Here is a 14,715-nt window from a genome sequence, read left to right as displayed (position 1 = left end):
TACTTTGGAAGAAGAAATGCAATTTTTTTTCATACATAAAAATATTTATTCTTAGACTCTCTTACGACATGGTGCAAATCCTGATTTGAGAGATGAAGATGGGAAAACTCCTCTGGACAAAGCTAGGGAAAGAGGGCACAGTGAAGTAGTAGCTATTCTTCAGTCTCCAGGTGAGTCCAATAATGCTGATATGTGTTAAGTTATGCAGTTATAATAATTCTACTCTATTAAGGTTATTTAAAGAAAATAAATTGTGACTTACCTTCCTTAACCCATAAAGTATTCACAAAAACATTAGTATTTTAAGATGATGTTAAGTGAGGGGAATTACCAAAGAAATAACTGAGCAGGTATGAACTGTGCCAGTTGTCCTGCTCTTCAGCTGTGGGATCAGGCTAGGCTGGGATTTTGTTGTGGATTCCGAGCTTGTCAGCCTTGGTAGCTTCTCTGGTATCCTTTCTGTGTGGGAACTGCACTTTCCCTGTTCCTGAGAATTCTGGTGCCACAGGTGATACTTGCTATTAAATACTTTTATTCAAGAAGTCATGCACATGTAAATTTTCTCTTTTTAGGAATGCATGTTCATGTTCAGGTCCTTGGATGTTAGTAAAGAAAACTTGGATGTTTAGAAGGGTTTTTTTTTTGGTTTGTTGACTTTTGCAATTGAATGTGTTGGGGGAAAAAATTTTCCAGGGGATTGGATGTGTCCTGTCAACAAAGGGGATGAGAAGAAAAAGAAAGATGCAAACAAGGATGAGGAAGAATGCAATGAACCCAAAGGAGATCCAGAAATGGCACCCATATACTTGAAAAGACTATTGCCTGTGTTTGCACAAACATTTCAACAAACTATGTTGCCTTCAATAAGGTAATATTATCATGAGGGACAGTTTCTTAATACGTGCTTAGAAAAGCCAAAGTAAATTTAAAAGTTTAAGTAATGCTCATGACAATATGTATTTGAATAGAAGTGATTGTTTGGGAAGTGTTGCAAGAGTGATTTTTACTTAGCACTTTAAGCAAAATTTTTTCCTTTCTGGTGAAGTGATGTGTTGGAAAAAGCCTGGTTAGTCATGGGAGAGCAGAACATACTCTTGACTGTAGCAGCATGATGAAAGAATGCTATGTTCATACAGTATGTTGTGTACACTGTGCATCAGGATTTGGTTACAGTTGTTTGTAGCCACTGTAATGAAAGCTGTAATTTAGTAGAGGAAAACTAATAAAATAATGTCAAGATGCATTCATTGGAAAACCAGCAAGACTAGAAAAAGCTATTTTAGGTTTTAGGAGACTTACTTAGCAGTGTATTAACTGGACAAGATGCTGCTTCTAATTCTGTTGAATTGCAGAAATGTAATCTAATTTATTACTTCAAAGGGAATACTGTGCATGGCATAATGCTTGTGATAAGTTGCATCTGAGCATAACCTTTTAGCCTTTTATATTACAAATATGACATTGATTCCAATCTCTTATGTTCCCAGTGTTTACAGGTACCTTGGGTGAAAATGCAAGATAAAAAGGCCTCTAGTAGAGACAGACTCCACTTGAGCTGATGATAGAAAGCTTAAACTAGGTTATTTTAAATAAAAGAAATAAGAAACTATATTAACAATCTCTGTGTGATTAATTGTTGTTGCAGATTGTGCAAAGTAGTTGGCTCTCTACTAGAAAGTTACTTTAATGAATCAGACTTTTGGAAGTTGGTCAAAAAAATAATCTTTATCCCTACAGGAGTGATTTCCTTTCATATTAATTATAGTTCTTAGGGTGGAAAACTGCATAATCTAATAGCTTATTTAGAGTTAAAAGATAAAGGGATCTCAAAATATGGGAAATACATGAAAGGCTGAATACCTCTGAGGGTGACACAGTGTGCAGAAGTGAATTGCCAGCACTAAAAGTGGGTAAAGACAGGACGTAGAATAGGTTTACTTAATAAAGGGTTGAGGAGAAAAGTGTATGTCAGACTGATAGTGCTATAAAATCAAAAAATACCAGAGGTGCATTATTCTTAAAGATAATCCAGAACTTAGTAAGAGTAATACAAGAACTGAAACAGATTAAATGTCTTGTGTTTTGAAAACATGCATAAATAGCGTACAAAAGAAGTCTTACCTTGAACCTTTTTGCTTGCTTTATCACTGTAAGAACCTTTTTTTTTTTTCTATGATCTTTAACAGGAAAGCAAGTCTTGCACTCATTAGAAAAATGATACATTTTTGTTCTGAGGCGCTCCTGAAAGAGGTTTGTGACTCTGATGCTGGCCATAACCTGCCCACAATACTGGTTGAGATAACAGCTACAGTGCTTGATCAAGAGGTAGGAAGAATGAAAATGTTATCCTTTGTGAAACTAGTACAGAAAAAGGATTTACACTAATTGATTCCACGTATTTGTTAATAACTAACCCTAAAAATTTTACAGAGTTCATCTGTGACCACATATGGAGTTCAGTGTGTAAAGTAACAAGATCTCCTTTGTTATTTTCTTTTCATCCCAATGTTTTACAGGATGATGATGATGGCCATTTGTTAGCCTTGCAAATCATAAGGGATTTAGTGGATAAAGGTGGTGATCTTTTTCTAGACCAACTGGCTAGACTTGGTGTAATTAGTAAAGTGTCAACTTTGGCGGGGCCATCATCTGATGATGAAAATGAAGAGGAGTCTAAACCTGAGAAGGTAAGTGTATGGAATTGATTTATTTGATTTATTTGTTCCTGTAAAACTGACACTTCCAGCGAAATGTTTATTGTTACAAAAATGGCCAGGGCTAGGGAATTAGGATATTAAATTAATGCTTATTTTATACCACTTGTTTTAATAATTTTCTTCTCTACCTTAATTTTCTGTTGGCATATTATTATCTGCTGAGTTTTCCTATTCATACTTCCCTGTGATCAAGTTATTTGGTGCTTGATTTTGCCTAGTGTTAGGAAAGTGACTGGTAAACAAAATAAATCCTTCCTAAAGTATTTGTGTCAGAAGTGTATCTCTATTGATGTCCATGCATTAAATCGTTTGAGATGTTTTAAATGTTGTTATCAAATATGTTAAATATATAAAAAAGAAAATAATTTTCTGCTTCATGAAAGCCGTGTGTATTGAAGTTGTTTATCAGTTTTCAAGTCTTATTGCCAGTCAGATGAACTGAATGGATAACAGACTTTTTCTGTTACCAATTCAATTAAATTTATAGCTAAATCTTAAGTGTGTAGTTCAACTTTTTTACTGTGGGGTTTGGGTTGTCTGGGATTTCTTGGGGGGGTTCTGGTTTTGTATTTTGGTGGTTAGATGTTAAAAGTCATATGGACATGGTCCTAGATAACCAGTCATATGTGGCTCTGCCTGAGCAGGGGTTTGGACTAGATGGCCTCCAGAGATTTCTTCCAACCTCAATCATTTTGTGCTTCTTTTCTCACAATTCAAGTTTGGCACAGAGGCGGATGTTGCAGGCAGTAGGCCATTGCTATTGTTGAGGAAATAAAACTGTATGTAAAAGGAAACTTCTAAGAAGTATCTTATTCTATTAAAGAATACTTTTAAGGATATGTTTTACGGGCAGAAGTAGTATAGTTCCTACACTTTTGGATTGAATAAGTCTTCTCTCCTAAAGAGAGAGAATCTCCTCTAAAAAATGTCTGGGGTTTTTTTTTGTTTGTTTGTGGGTTTTTTTTTTTATTTGTTTGTTTGGGGTTTTTTTCCCTCTTCTTTAAATGAATTGGAGATTTTTTTTGGTTCTTGTTATTGCTTAATACAATGTTATTGCAGGAGGATGAACCACAGGAGGATGCTAAAGAACTGCAGCAGGGTAAACCGTACCACTGGAGAGACTGGTCAATCATTAGGGGAAGGGACTGCCTGTATATCTGGAGTGATGCTGCAGCCCTGGAGCTATCTAATGGTAGTAATGGATGGTTCAGATTTATCTTGGATGGAAAGCTGGCCACAATGTATTCCAGTGGGAGCCCTGAAGGAGGATCTGACAGCTCAGGTAGACTTTTTGTAATTCAAGTCCAGGTTAAGTTTTGAGACTGTTACATTTGTTTATATAATTTGATTTGAGCTATTTTGTTTTGCAGGAATTGGCTTACTAAATAGTAAAGGATGTAAACAGGTGGAAGGTGGTCAGTTAATTGTGATGCATTTTATCAGATAGCATGTGTCCATAACTTGACTTTCTTGGTGAATTGTGTTAAGTAAACATCTTGCCAGCAAAAGCGTATTAACTTTTTGTTTTGATTCTTCTCCATGCGTACTTAATTTTTTCACCCCAGTCATTAAAAGCACTTTGTAGTGGCCATCCCAGGAAAAGCAGGTTGAAATGGTGATTTGTTGTTTGCTTCTAGCTAGCAGAATGAATTTGCATGTGTTTGAAGACAAAGTAATGGAAAGTTTCTCATCGAGATTGGGAAACAAATTACAGTGTCTTAATTGTTTGTTGGAGAGAGGATAAGGGAACAGACCTTATGCACTGGCAATGCACAGCTGGTTCTGATTTTCTGTACAGAATACACAACTTGTTCTGAATGCAGAAACAACCCTCCTTTTATTGTTTCATCTTTTTTTTGCAGCAGTTCATGCATTTATGAACCTGCAGGCATAAAATGCTTTGCAATATTATGATGTTTTCAATGAGCCGTTGACTGAAATAACAGAACATATTATGATTCAGGATGGAAATGAAGTGCTAATGACTTCATGCATCAAGTTTGGGGCAAGAAGACAAAACACAATATAATGTTTCTGATCATAATGCAGCTGGAAACCACTTGTAGATATATTGGTTTTTTTGGTCAGAAAATGTGACTTTGCATTCTTTTTAATAAGGTTAATGCCTTTAAAGGTAAATAAGTCCTGTGTTGAGATACTTGTTTATCATACAGTACAGTTTTAAGATTCATGAAGATAATTGCTTAAATTCTCATACAATTCTTAAATTCTCATTTGGCATTCCCTGGTGCTGAATTTTTTGGTTTTCGCTTCCCAATGGTCAAGGCAAGGGGATGAGACTATTTCTGTATAAGATGAGTGGAATGGTGAGAGCTCAGATGCATTTGGAGTGAAGAGAACTTAGAGGAAGTCAGTTTGAGCATTTAAGATGTGACTTCAAATCAGTCTTTCAAAAAAGATTGCATAAATCCAAAGTTTTTTAACAAGATACCTAGTCTGAATGTCATGAGGGAAAGGAGCTAAATGTAGGATTAAATGAGGCTTCTTCAAATATGTACTCAAATAGACATCTACTAAGATTGCTGATGTTGCAGTGTAATTTGCCTGAACTTTAACCATGAGCTCTAAGCATGTGCAGCAGCCTTTTTTACTTAAAAAATTAATATTTGTTAACTAAAATGACTACAGTACAGTATAGGCTAGAATGGTATCAAGTCCTGAACTGTACTATATGTTCTGCTGTCCTAAATCATTACTGATCAATCTTGTGGTATACTTTTTAGTAACTTCACAGCTGGCAAGAGTATAGAGGGTTGAGTAGTGACATTTGTTAGTGTGTATTGCATGATGAAAGTTGGGGTGGATGGTCAAATATATATACTGTGAACATTTTGGAAGGTCTGTACTCACCCCTCTCCACATTAACTCTGTACTTGTTTTGTTTGAATTTGTAGAAAAAAAATTCAATGCAAAAATTGAAATTTAATGGTAATTCTGAAGCTTTTAGTAAGTCTCAAAATTTTGTCCAAGGGAACCTGAATTTATTCCCAACCATGTAGAAATATAGTACTTTCAGTGCAATGTGCTATATAATAAATGTATTAAAATGTAATTATGGAAATCTGAAAACATTTAATTAACAGAATTTTCATCTTGCATATCAAATCTCAATTATTTTTATAAGCCTTCTCTGCATATGCTATGAAATTTAAGCAGTAAAGAATGTTGTGCCTCGAGTACATATTTATTTTTGCATTATTTTGTGTTATAACAAAAGGGCATATTTAAAAAGCCTAGAGCTTGTCATTGCAGGAAAAGGCAAACAGAAATAATCTTTAATGAGGTGCTTCCATTTTTACTTTAAATGGAATTTTTGAAGTTATGTACTTAGCATTTTAATGATTAAAATACAAATATATAATTTAATTAAATTTTTCATTAATGATATTATGATATTTTTAAAATTTCTTATTTCTGAAAACCCACTTTCGAGAATAGTTCATGCTCACCATTCTGAGACCCATTTTTCAAAGACTAAAAATTTATTCTGAATTTCTTTGATCTTCCTATTATAATTGTAACAATGAATTAATACATTTCAATTGCATCTCTCAGAAGGAGTTGCATTGTTGCATTGCAGCTTTGATGTGATCATAGAATAAATCACTGTTGAAGTACAGAAATATGCTACACAGAAATTTAGGACACTTTAAGACCCTTAATTTCAAAGTTAATTTTGCATTGAATGTACTCAGTTGTTTTGCTCTTGAAAAAAATTCTGCATAACGATGGAAGCAATTGTTGGAAAAAAACAAATTTGTTTCTTTTTAAATAGAAAGTAGGAGTGAGTTCCTTGAGAAGTTGCAGAGGGCTCGAAGCCAAGTAAAACCATCTACCACAAGCCAGCCAATTTTATCAGCACCAGGGCCAACTAAACTTACTGTAGGAAACTGGTCACTGACCTGTTTAAAGGAAGGAGAAATTGCTATTCACAATTCTGATGGTCAACAAGCTACAATACTGAAAGAAGACCTGCCAGGCTTTGTGTTTGAATCCAACAGAGGAACAAAGCATTCGTTTACAGCTGAAACTTCCTTGGGTAAGTATGTAGGTATGTGTTATGTGCAGGTAGGAACAAGTGTATGTGAGAGAGTTTTATTTGTTGCTTTTCATAGCTATGAGAAAATGCAACTTTTCTAAAATATATGTTGCAGGGTCAGAATTTGTGACTGGCTGGACAGGTAAAAGAGGAAGAAAACTGAAATCTAAACTGGAGAAGACAAAACAAAAGGTTGGTGATCTGTAAATTTTATATTTAGAATTTAATTGAGCTTGTTTTGTATTATAATATTCTTAGGGAGGTGTGGTTTCCTCTTAGAAGATTAAAATCTCTGATTTCAACGAGATACAGTTTTTTGTGAGGCTTGAAGAGGAAAGCATCGACCAGAACAAAGCACTTCTTTGGGTGATTTTATCCAAAAGTCTTAGTAAACTGTGTGCTCCTTTAGAGGAAAATGAATTAAAAACAAAAAATAGTAGGAAAATTCAGTCTTCCTGACTTGCATTAATTCTTTAGGTTTTGTGGTTTGCTTTTTATGTCTTTATGCTACAAGAGAAGATATTAAAATCGATACTACAGTTGTGCCAGAGGCATATAATACTTCTCTTCATCTAGGTACTAATTTCAGACTGGATTTTGTGACAGGGTGCTGGAAGTAACAGTCTACATGGCTAAGAGTTGTGGTAGTGAAGCAAAATGAGTAAAGGCCCTCATTTTAGATATATTTAAAATTCTTCTTTCTCCTCAAAATGAAGGGGAAAAAGGAGGAAATAAGAAATCAAGTATTAAGCTCTTTACAAAAAAACCACAAAATAACAGTACATTTTGTGATCCGCTTATGCCAAGGGCTCAGGCTAATCTTTAGTCTTTATCTGTCTTGCAGTTTCTAACAGTGCAGCCAATATATCCTGTACCTTATATCTGCAGCATTTTAGGACATATATCTTAGGAAATGTGACACTAAATTGAAAGCTGAAATACTGTGTGTGAATGATAATATGTGGGATGATAAAAGAAAGACAGTGTTCTCTTATACCTAAGATTGTACTGTGTAGTTCTGAAGCTTATGTAATGTATTATTGTAGCACATAGAATGATAATAAAAAGGAAAAATTTCTGGGGAAATTTCTTACAAAAGAAAGATGTTGTTTAATCGGAACTAACTTAATCTGTATCTTGTGTGAACCATACTTTGTAGAAAGATTAATTTTTACTAAGAGAGGTTGTATAGGGACTCAGTGTGAATTGGTTTAAGGAATGTTGATAGAGCATTCAGAAACTGTATTAAACCTGCTTAGGTGTACATTTAAAAATACTACCTGATCCATGATACAGTTCTAAAAGAAAAATTGACACATTGAGAATCATACCTATTCCTACTACCCTTTATGCTGTAACCTAATACATGATGGCAAGTTTAATTTCTGTCAGTAAGATTTTGTATATTTCCATTTATTTCTCCTGTACCTTTTTCTTTTCAACCTTAGCATTTTGTGATGCTAAAAACATAGGTTTTTATTCTTCCCTATTTGTCTGCCTGTTGGGACATAAAAATAATGACCAAGGTTGTGGTATCTGGGAGTGTAGTAATGATCTCATGACAGTAAGGTCTGACTTCTGATTATCAAAATCCATTTGTAGGTGCGCACTATGGCAAGAGATTTGTATGATGATCATTTTAAAGCTGTTGAAAGTATGCCTCGAGGAGTAGTTGTAACACTGAGGAACATAGCAACACAGTTAGAGTCTGCATGGGAACTTCATGCAAACAGGCAGGTAAGTGTATCTCCTTTATTTTTAATGTGTGACATCAGTGGAAATCAGATAATGTTCAGACTAGTCTGTCATGATGTGACGCAGAGTCATGAAGCAGAGATAGCATGTCTGACATGGGGGGAGTTTTAATGCATGTATTACCTAGTTAGGTACTTTCCTAGGACGTGATTTTTCAACTGAAGCTAGTGGACAGATTACTTTGTTTCATGATAATGATCTTTTTGTCTTTCAGTGCATTGAGGGAGAAAATACATGGAGAGATTTAATGAAGACTGCTCTGGAAAACTTAATTGTACTGTTGAAGGATGAGAATACTATTTCTCCATATGAAATGTGCAGCAGTGGCTTAGTTCAATCGCTGCTGACAGTTTTAAACAATGTAAGTTTATAGACATAAGTGTTTAAAGAAAAACTTCCTAACAAAATGAAGTTAAGGCATGTGCATAATGTAAAAGATCTGTCATAAATTTGTCTTTTTCTGGTCTTGGTGAAAATTTGGCAGACTTGCTTCAGTTACTGGTCTACCTATTGAAAATAAGAGAGTAGATGACTAGTTTGAATGAAAATAAATCAGCTCTGTTCAGGTCTAATGGCTGGTGATTAGCTTTGGGATTGGGATTTCAGTGAGACTACATAGATGTCTTTGCCTGTCTGTAACTTGGTTTTTTTTTCCTCCTAGAATGTTGATTTGGATGTGAAACAAGACTGTAGTCAACTGGTAGAGAGGATAAACGTTTTCAAAACAGCATTCAGCGAAAATGAGGATGATGAAAGGTAAAAATAATACCAAAACAGGAAAATCCTCTTTGAAATTTTGAAGCAGTATGGTATGTTTAAAATAATTTAAAGAAAAATTACCTGTTCTTTCCATTTCAATGGAATAGAAAATTGATCTTGAAAGACAGCACCTAATATTGAAGTAGAAATTGAAAGTTTTTGTCTCTAAGAGTCAACCCGTAGAATATTGTTGACAAAATGAAGGTGACTTGTTCATCACTGTGCAGATTAGTATCTTTCTCACTTTGCTGTAACCATGTGACTAGAACAGATACCATCAGTAGAAATAGCATGCTGAGATAGTTTCCTCAGGTGGATCCTGTTTTCTGAGATACTGTAAAATTTTTTTCTTTGTTTTGTTTTGTGGTAACATAGTACCTTGTTCTCTTTCACAGTCGTCCAGCAGTTGCATTAATTCGGAAGTTGATAGCAGTGTTAGAATCTATTGAACGGCTACCTCTCCACTTGTATGATACACCAGGATCTACGTACAATCTTCAGGTAATGCACACTGATAACAGCATATCCCACTGAGTGGTGCTCAGCTGAAGGTTATATGTTGCACACCTTGTCTGCAAGAATCACATTCTTGTAGATGTGGGTAGAATTAGGTAAAGACCAACCAAATTTTGGCATCTGTTTCCTCTAGCGCTGAAATGTATGGCTGTTCCTCTACTGTCATTTAAACACTGTGAGGTAAAAGTAAATTTTGATTGAAGAGATAATGTGTTCTTTGTTTTGTCTTCAGGTATTGTCTTTATATAGGAACATGCCCTCTAGTTAAAGGGCATGTTCCTGTGATTACGAGACAATTATTAGTAAGAACGGGAATAGGCTTTAAAGGGTCATGTCTATGGTTCTGTGTTCAACTGATAATGCAAGATGCCTCCAGGCTCAGCAGCTTGTTCTACAGGAAACTTGGCAGTTTGGCTAAAAATATTACTTGTTTTTTCCCAGTTTGTGTGGAGTCTTAATTTTTTCTATTTGAAAGCACAGTTCAGAGTTTTGCAACATAGGTAGGGAAGTATAAATATTTCTGGTTTGATGTTAAATGTCTAGGAAATAGTTGAAAAAAGTTGCAAAACCAATCTTGCTGTTCAGTATTTTTGAAAATAGTTTTCAGTTTCTATATTATTGTATTTGCTAGTCAACAAATAAAAGCTGTGAAGACATAGGAAAAGTGAGAAAATGTTACCTGAGTGTGTAATTGACTTGCATGTTGTCATAGTAAAGAATTGTTTGGATAATTGAAGAAAGGTAGTACTAGGAGATTACTTTTTAAAGCATTTCATTAGAATATAGTGCTTAAGTTAAAGCAACAATGATACATGATAGGCCACTAAAATGGTTGTAGTGAGATACACTGTTTTTATTAAAATCCCAAAACCTAAACAGGAAAGCCTAGATGAATGTTTAGCTATTCTTTCAGATACTGACAAGGCGCTTGAGGTTTCGTTTGGAACGTGCCTCGGGGGAGACGTCTTTGATAGATCGAACTGGTAGAATGCTCAAGATGGAGCCACTGGCAACTGTTGAATCTCTAGAACAGTATCTCCTGAAAATGGTGAGCTGCATAGCACACACAGAGTTCACAGGGAATACTTATATTCTGCTTCTTTAATATTTGACTTTTTTTCTTTCATATATAGGTAGCAAAGCAGTGGTACGACTTTGATAGGGCATCATTTGTTTTTGTACGAAAACTACGGGAAGGTCAGACATTTGTCTTCAGGCATCAACATGATTTTGATGAAAATGGAATTATTTACTGGATTGGAACAAATGCAAAGTGAGTTTTTCAAAGCTAGATGTTTTAAAGCCAGACGTAATAAACTCTAATCCATGAGGCAGGATGGGGATGAGGAATTCATAATGAAATGAAATCTGTTATTTCTTAGAAGTGGGAGATATCTTTTAATCCTTTAATCTTTTATCTTTTAATCTTTTAATCTTTTAATAGAATTAAATTTCTTTTGGATCTGCTTAAATAATAGAAAACTTGAATCACTTGTGTTCAGAATTTGTTTTATGCTTCCCTAAGAAGATGGAGTGGGGAAGTTTGGGTCTTAGTTTTTGGTTGCCATGGTTCTGTTTGATTTTGTTCGTTTGGGTTTGGGTTTTTTTTCTTTGCTATAGTGTTTTAAAAAACACAAAGTGATGCTTGAAACATATCTAAAATTATATTGGTAATTTTGGTGTGATAAACTCAGCTGTTAAATGCAATTTTCAGTAAATGTCAAATATCACTCAAACTAGGTTTTTTTATTTAAGTAATAATTGAACAATATATTTCTCTTTTTAAATACAGAACTGCATATGAGTGGGTAAATCCAGCAGCCTATGGATTAGTAGTGGTTACATCCTCAGAAGGAAGAAATCTGCCTTATGGTCGTTTAGAAGACATCCTGAGCCGTGACAGTTCTGCTCTCAATTGTCACACAAATGATGATAAGAATGCTTGGTTTGCCATAGACCTTGGCCTTTGGGTTATTCCATCAGCCTACACATTACGCCATGCTCGAGGTTATGGACGATCTGCTCTCAGAAATTGGGTTTTCCAGGTATCTAAGGATGGACAGAACTGGACTACTTTGTATACTCATGTTGATGACTGTAGTCTCAATGAACCAGGGTATGTCAGTGTATTTTATTACTTTTCATAAGACTGAGTGCAGTTAAAAAATGTACTTGACTGTAGACTAATTTAGTGTGTACTGTGTTTGTAATAATGTATCTATCTAAAGAAGTGGTAAGTGATACATATTATCAAGGATGGGCTGGAGAAAAGTGATTCACAGGTTTTCTGTGTGGTTCATATAATGGTATTTGTGCTTTTTCATCACTGTAAATTTTGCATTTTGTTTTTTAACAAAATCATAACGCCAACACTCATCTGAAGTTTGCCCTGGTGTTAATAGGTTTATATATCTTGTAGTATGCATACATGATCGGTGTTAAGGTTTTGTTTGCTTTTTTCTTTATTCCTGTTACCTACCAACACCCCTTTCTAATAAACTTAAAGGTCTACAGCAACATGGCCTTTAGATCCTCCAAAAGATGAGAAACAAGGTTGGAGACATGTTAGAATAAAACAGATGGGAAAGAATGCCAGTGGGCAAACACACTACCTCTCCCTGTCTGGATTTGAACTTTATGGCACTGTGAATGGAGTATGTGAAGATCAGCTGGGTAAGAAAAAGAAATGTATATCCTACTTGGTCTTTTGAAATGCTAATGAGTGTACCATATAAAAAAGCAAGTGTGAAAAAGGAGGTTAACTTTTGCAGTTGAACTTGCTTAGAAATAAGCTCAAAATTATTCCCCATTCAATACTTTCAAGTGTTTTCAATTTTTACATGTCTTGTAGGAAAAGCTGCTAAAGAAGCTGAAGCAAATCTGAGAAGGCAGCGACGTCTGGTCCGTTCTCAAGTGTTAAAATACATGGTTCCAGGAGCTCGTGTAATCAGAGGAATTGATTGGAAATGGAGAGATCAGGATGGAAGCCCACAGGGGGAAGGCACTGTTACAGGAGAACTGCATAATGGTGAGCATGAATTGCCTGAATTTATGTTGTTGAATCACATCTGTCACATGATGACATCATGCAGAATGAGTAGCATTAAAGTACTTCCTTTGTAATGCCTTGATAAAGTTGATAAAAGTTCAAATACTGTGGAGGGAAGAAGCTTAAAATACTACAGCTGTTGGGGTCCATTTGGGAAATTCCATTTGAGTGCATGAAAAAAATTCTTGCTGTAAATGAAACTTTTATACAGTTTTGGTTAATAAAATATTAAACTGTTATTCAAATATGAAACTGTTATTTAGACATCTGTTACAAACTATATGAAGGTGAGTGATGCAAAGTAATAAGTTAAGCTTTGGACCTGCAAAATCTATAATTACCTTCCTCATTTCTTCTAGCTGAGCATTTGCAATATTTTTCTTGACTTTTGTTATATCCTGTACCTTTCCTACCTTGCAAGCTTCTTTGGGATCAAGTTTTTGTTTTTGAGTTAAAGCATGAAAATTTATTAACTTAAGGAGCAAAATAAAAACCTGCAACAGCCAGGGAAGTTAGTACTGAGGAAGTTATTGAAGAGGCTCCAGGAGAGGTGGTGATCTTGTCAGCTGAACATGCTTTCCACCATTTCCCTGCTCTTCCCCTTATTTTGAGGTATATAAGGCTTGTCTTGTTTCTGAAGCACCTTCAGCTTTAGGTTCATTTTTAGCTAGACTTGAGAGTTTCTTCTAGTTAGTTGAGTTGTCAGCTCTCAAACATGGAAAAATCTCCCAAGTACAATTCCTTAAAATGATTTGAAACTGAACTTTATTTAAGCTGTTCAATACAGCTTGTTGGGGAAGTCTTCCATCATCCATATATTTTTCTTATCAGATGCAACAGTACCCATAGCTACATTATAACTTTGAAGACTATAGGTATTATTGGTGAGTAGTATTCTACCAAAGCAGTGATTTTATTCCTGTGTTCAAGTAAAACTTCCCCATTTAACCATAGGTAAAATTGAGGTTCGTTTATCAAATGGCGATGCCAACTCATCTCATTCCTGTGACAGCTTTTTTTCATGTAGAATTTTGAAAATAGGGTCTAATTTACTTTCTTGGTTGTTGTTCACAAGTATAGACAAATGTTGTTTAATGGCTGTAATGATGGAGCAGTACAACTTTTGAGTACATAATATGTACTGAAAACTTGTTCAGATTTAAAACTGCTTGTAATTAATATTTTAGGGAAAGAAACTATACAAACCAGAACCAGTTATTTAGTTATGCTTTGAAAAAAATACCTGGTTCAGATATTCATAAAGGGGAAAAGTTATACTGTTGAGCTCCAGTATGGAGCTTTTTGTGTTTGATAAAAAAGGCAAATCATGGAAGAAAAAAAATTCAGATTAGCTTCACAACTTTACCCTTCAAAGGTTTAGTGGCATGAAGCTACTCAACTATAGCTTGTGAAGAAGGAATAAAATCATATAAGAATAACGTGATCTAAACCTGCTCATTTGGAGACGAGATGTCTACTTATCATATCTGAAAACTTTATCCTTTTTTAGCTACTTTTCCTCCAGAATGATATTTGTAAATAGCAAATTGCCTGTGATCATCTGTTTCAGTCCAGGAGTGATGATTTTTGAAGAGTTAAAAGCTGAAGGTGTACATGACAGTAATAAAAAGAATATTTTACTTGATATTAGCTCTTTCCTGTTTTAATAAAGAAATATATGTGTTTATCTGGACCTGATATTTGTTTTGACTTTGTCTGAGATTGGAGAAGATAACTAAGCTTTAGAAATTTCATTTTTGGATGAAATGGGTTTCAATTAAAGTAGTTACAACAGTATTTGCTGCAGTTAAGATACAGTGAGAAATATTAGAGGGAATTTTATAGGTGATTCGTAGATT

At 34.8% G+C, this 14,715-nt stretch overlaps 1 protein-coding gene across 8 annotated transcripts in view; it reads left to right on the top strand.

Annotated features, from left to right (window-relative positions):
* HECTD1 (HECT domain E3 ubiquitin protein ligase 1) overlaps window positions 1-14,715 on the top strand; it is a 59,700-nt gene that overhangs the window by 23,312 nt on the left and 21,673 nt on the right. For 4 of the 8 annotated variants that reach the window (XM_066553034.1, XM_066553031.1, XM_066553033.1 and 1 more), the window contains exons 9-24: window positions 56-170; window positions 694-868; window positions 2,187-2,325; window positions 2,517-2,687; window positions 3,777-3,999; window positions 6,514-6,777; window positions 6,893-6,969; window positions 8,380-8,514; window positions 8,747-8,893; window positions 9,194-9,288; window positions 9,687-9,792; window positions 10,721-10,855; window positions 10,941-11,080; window positions 11,600-11,923; window positions 12,314-12,480; window positions 12,659-12,835. In XM_066553034.1, the coding sequence (XP_066409131.1) occupies window positions 56-170; window positions 694-868; window positions 2,187-2,325; window positions 2,517-2,687; window positions 3,777-3,999; window positions 6,514-6,777; window positions 6,893-6,969; window positions 8,380-8,514; window positions 8,747-8,893; window positions 9,194-9,288; window positions 9,687-9,792; window positions 10,721-10,855; window positions 10,941-11,080; window positions 11,600-11,923; window positions 12,314-12,480; window positions 12,659-12,835 (2,590 nt within the window). Of the gene's footprint in view, window positions 1-55; window positions 171-693; window positions 869-2,186; window positions 2,326-2,516; window positions 2,688-3,776; window positions 4,000-6,513; window positions 6,790-6,892; window positions 6,970-8,379; window positions 8,515-8,746; window positions 8,894-9,193; window positions 9,289-9,686; window positions 9,793-10,720; window positions 10,856-10,940; window positions 11,081-11,599; window positions 11,924-12,313; window positions 12,481-12,658; window positions 12,836-14,715 lie in introns of all 8 variants that reach the window. The other 4 variants (XM_066553030.1, XM_066553032.1, XM_066553035.1 and 1 more) reach the window with 1 other exon arrangement.

Source organism: Molothrus aeneus, chromosome 6 (genome assembly GCF_037042795.1).
Source record: "Molothrus aeneus isolate 106 chromosome 6, BPBGC_Maene_1.0, whole genome shotgun sequence".
NCBI classification, from domain to species: Eukaryota; Metazoa; Chordata; class Aves; order Passeriformes; family Icteridae; genus Molothrus; species Molothrus aeneus.
The sequence above is the reverse complement of the archived record's forward strand: the minus strand, read 5'-3'. Positions and strand labels throughout refer to the sequence as shown.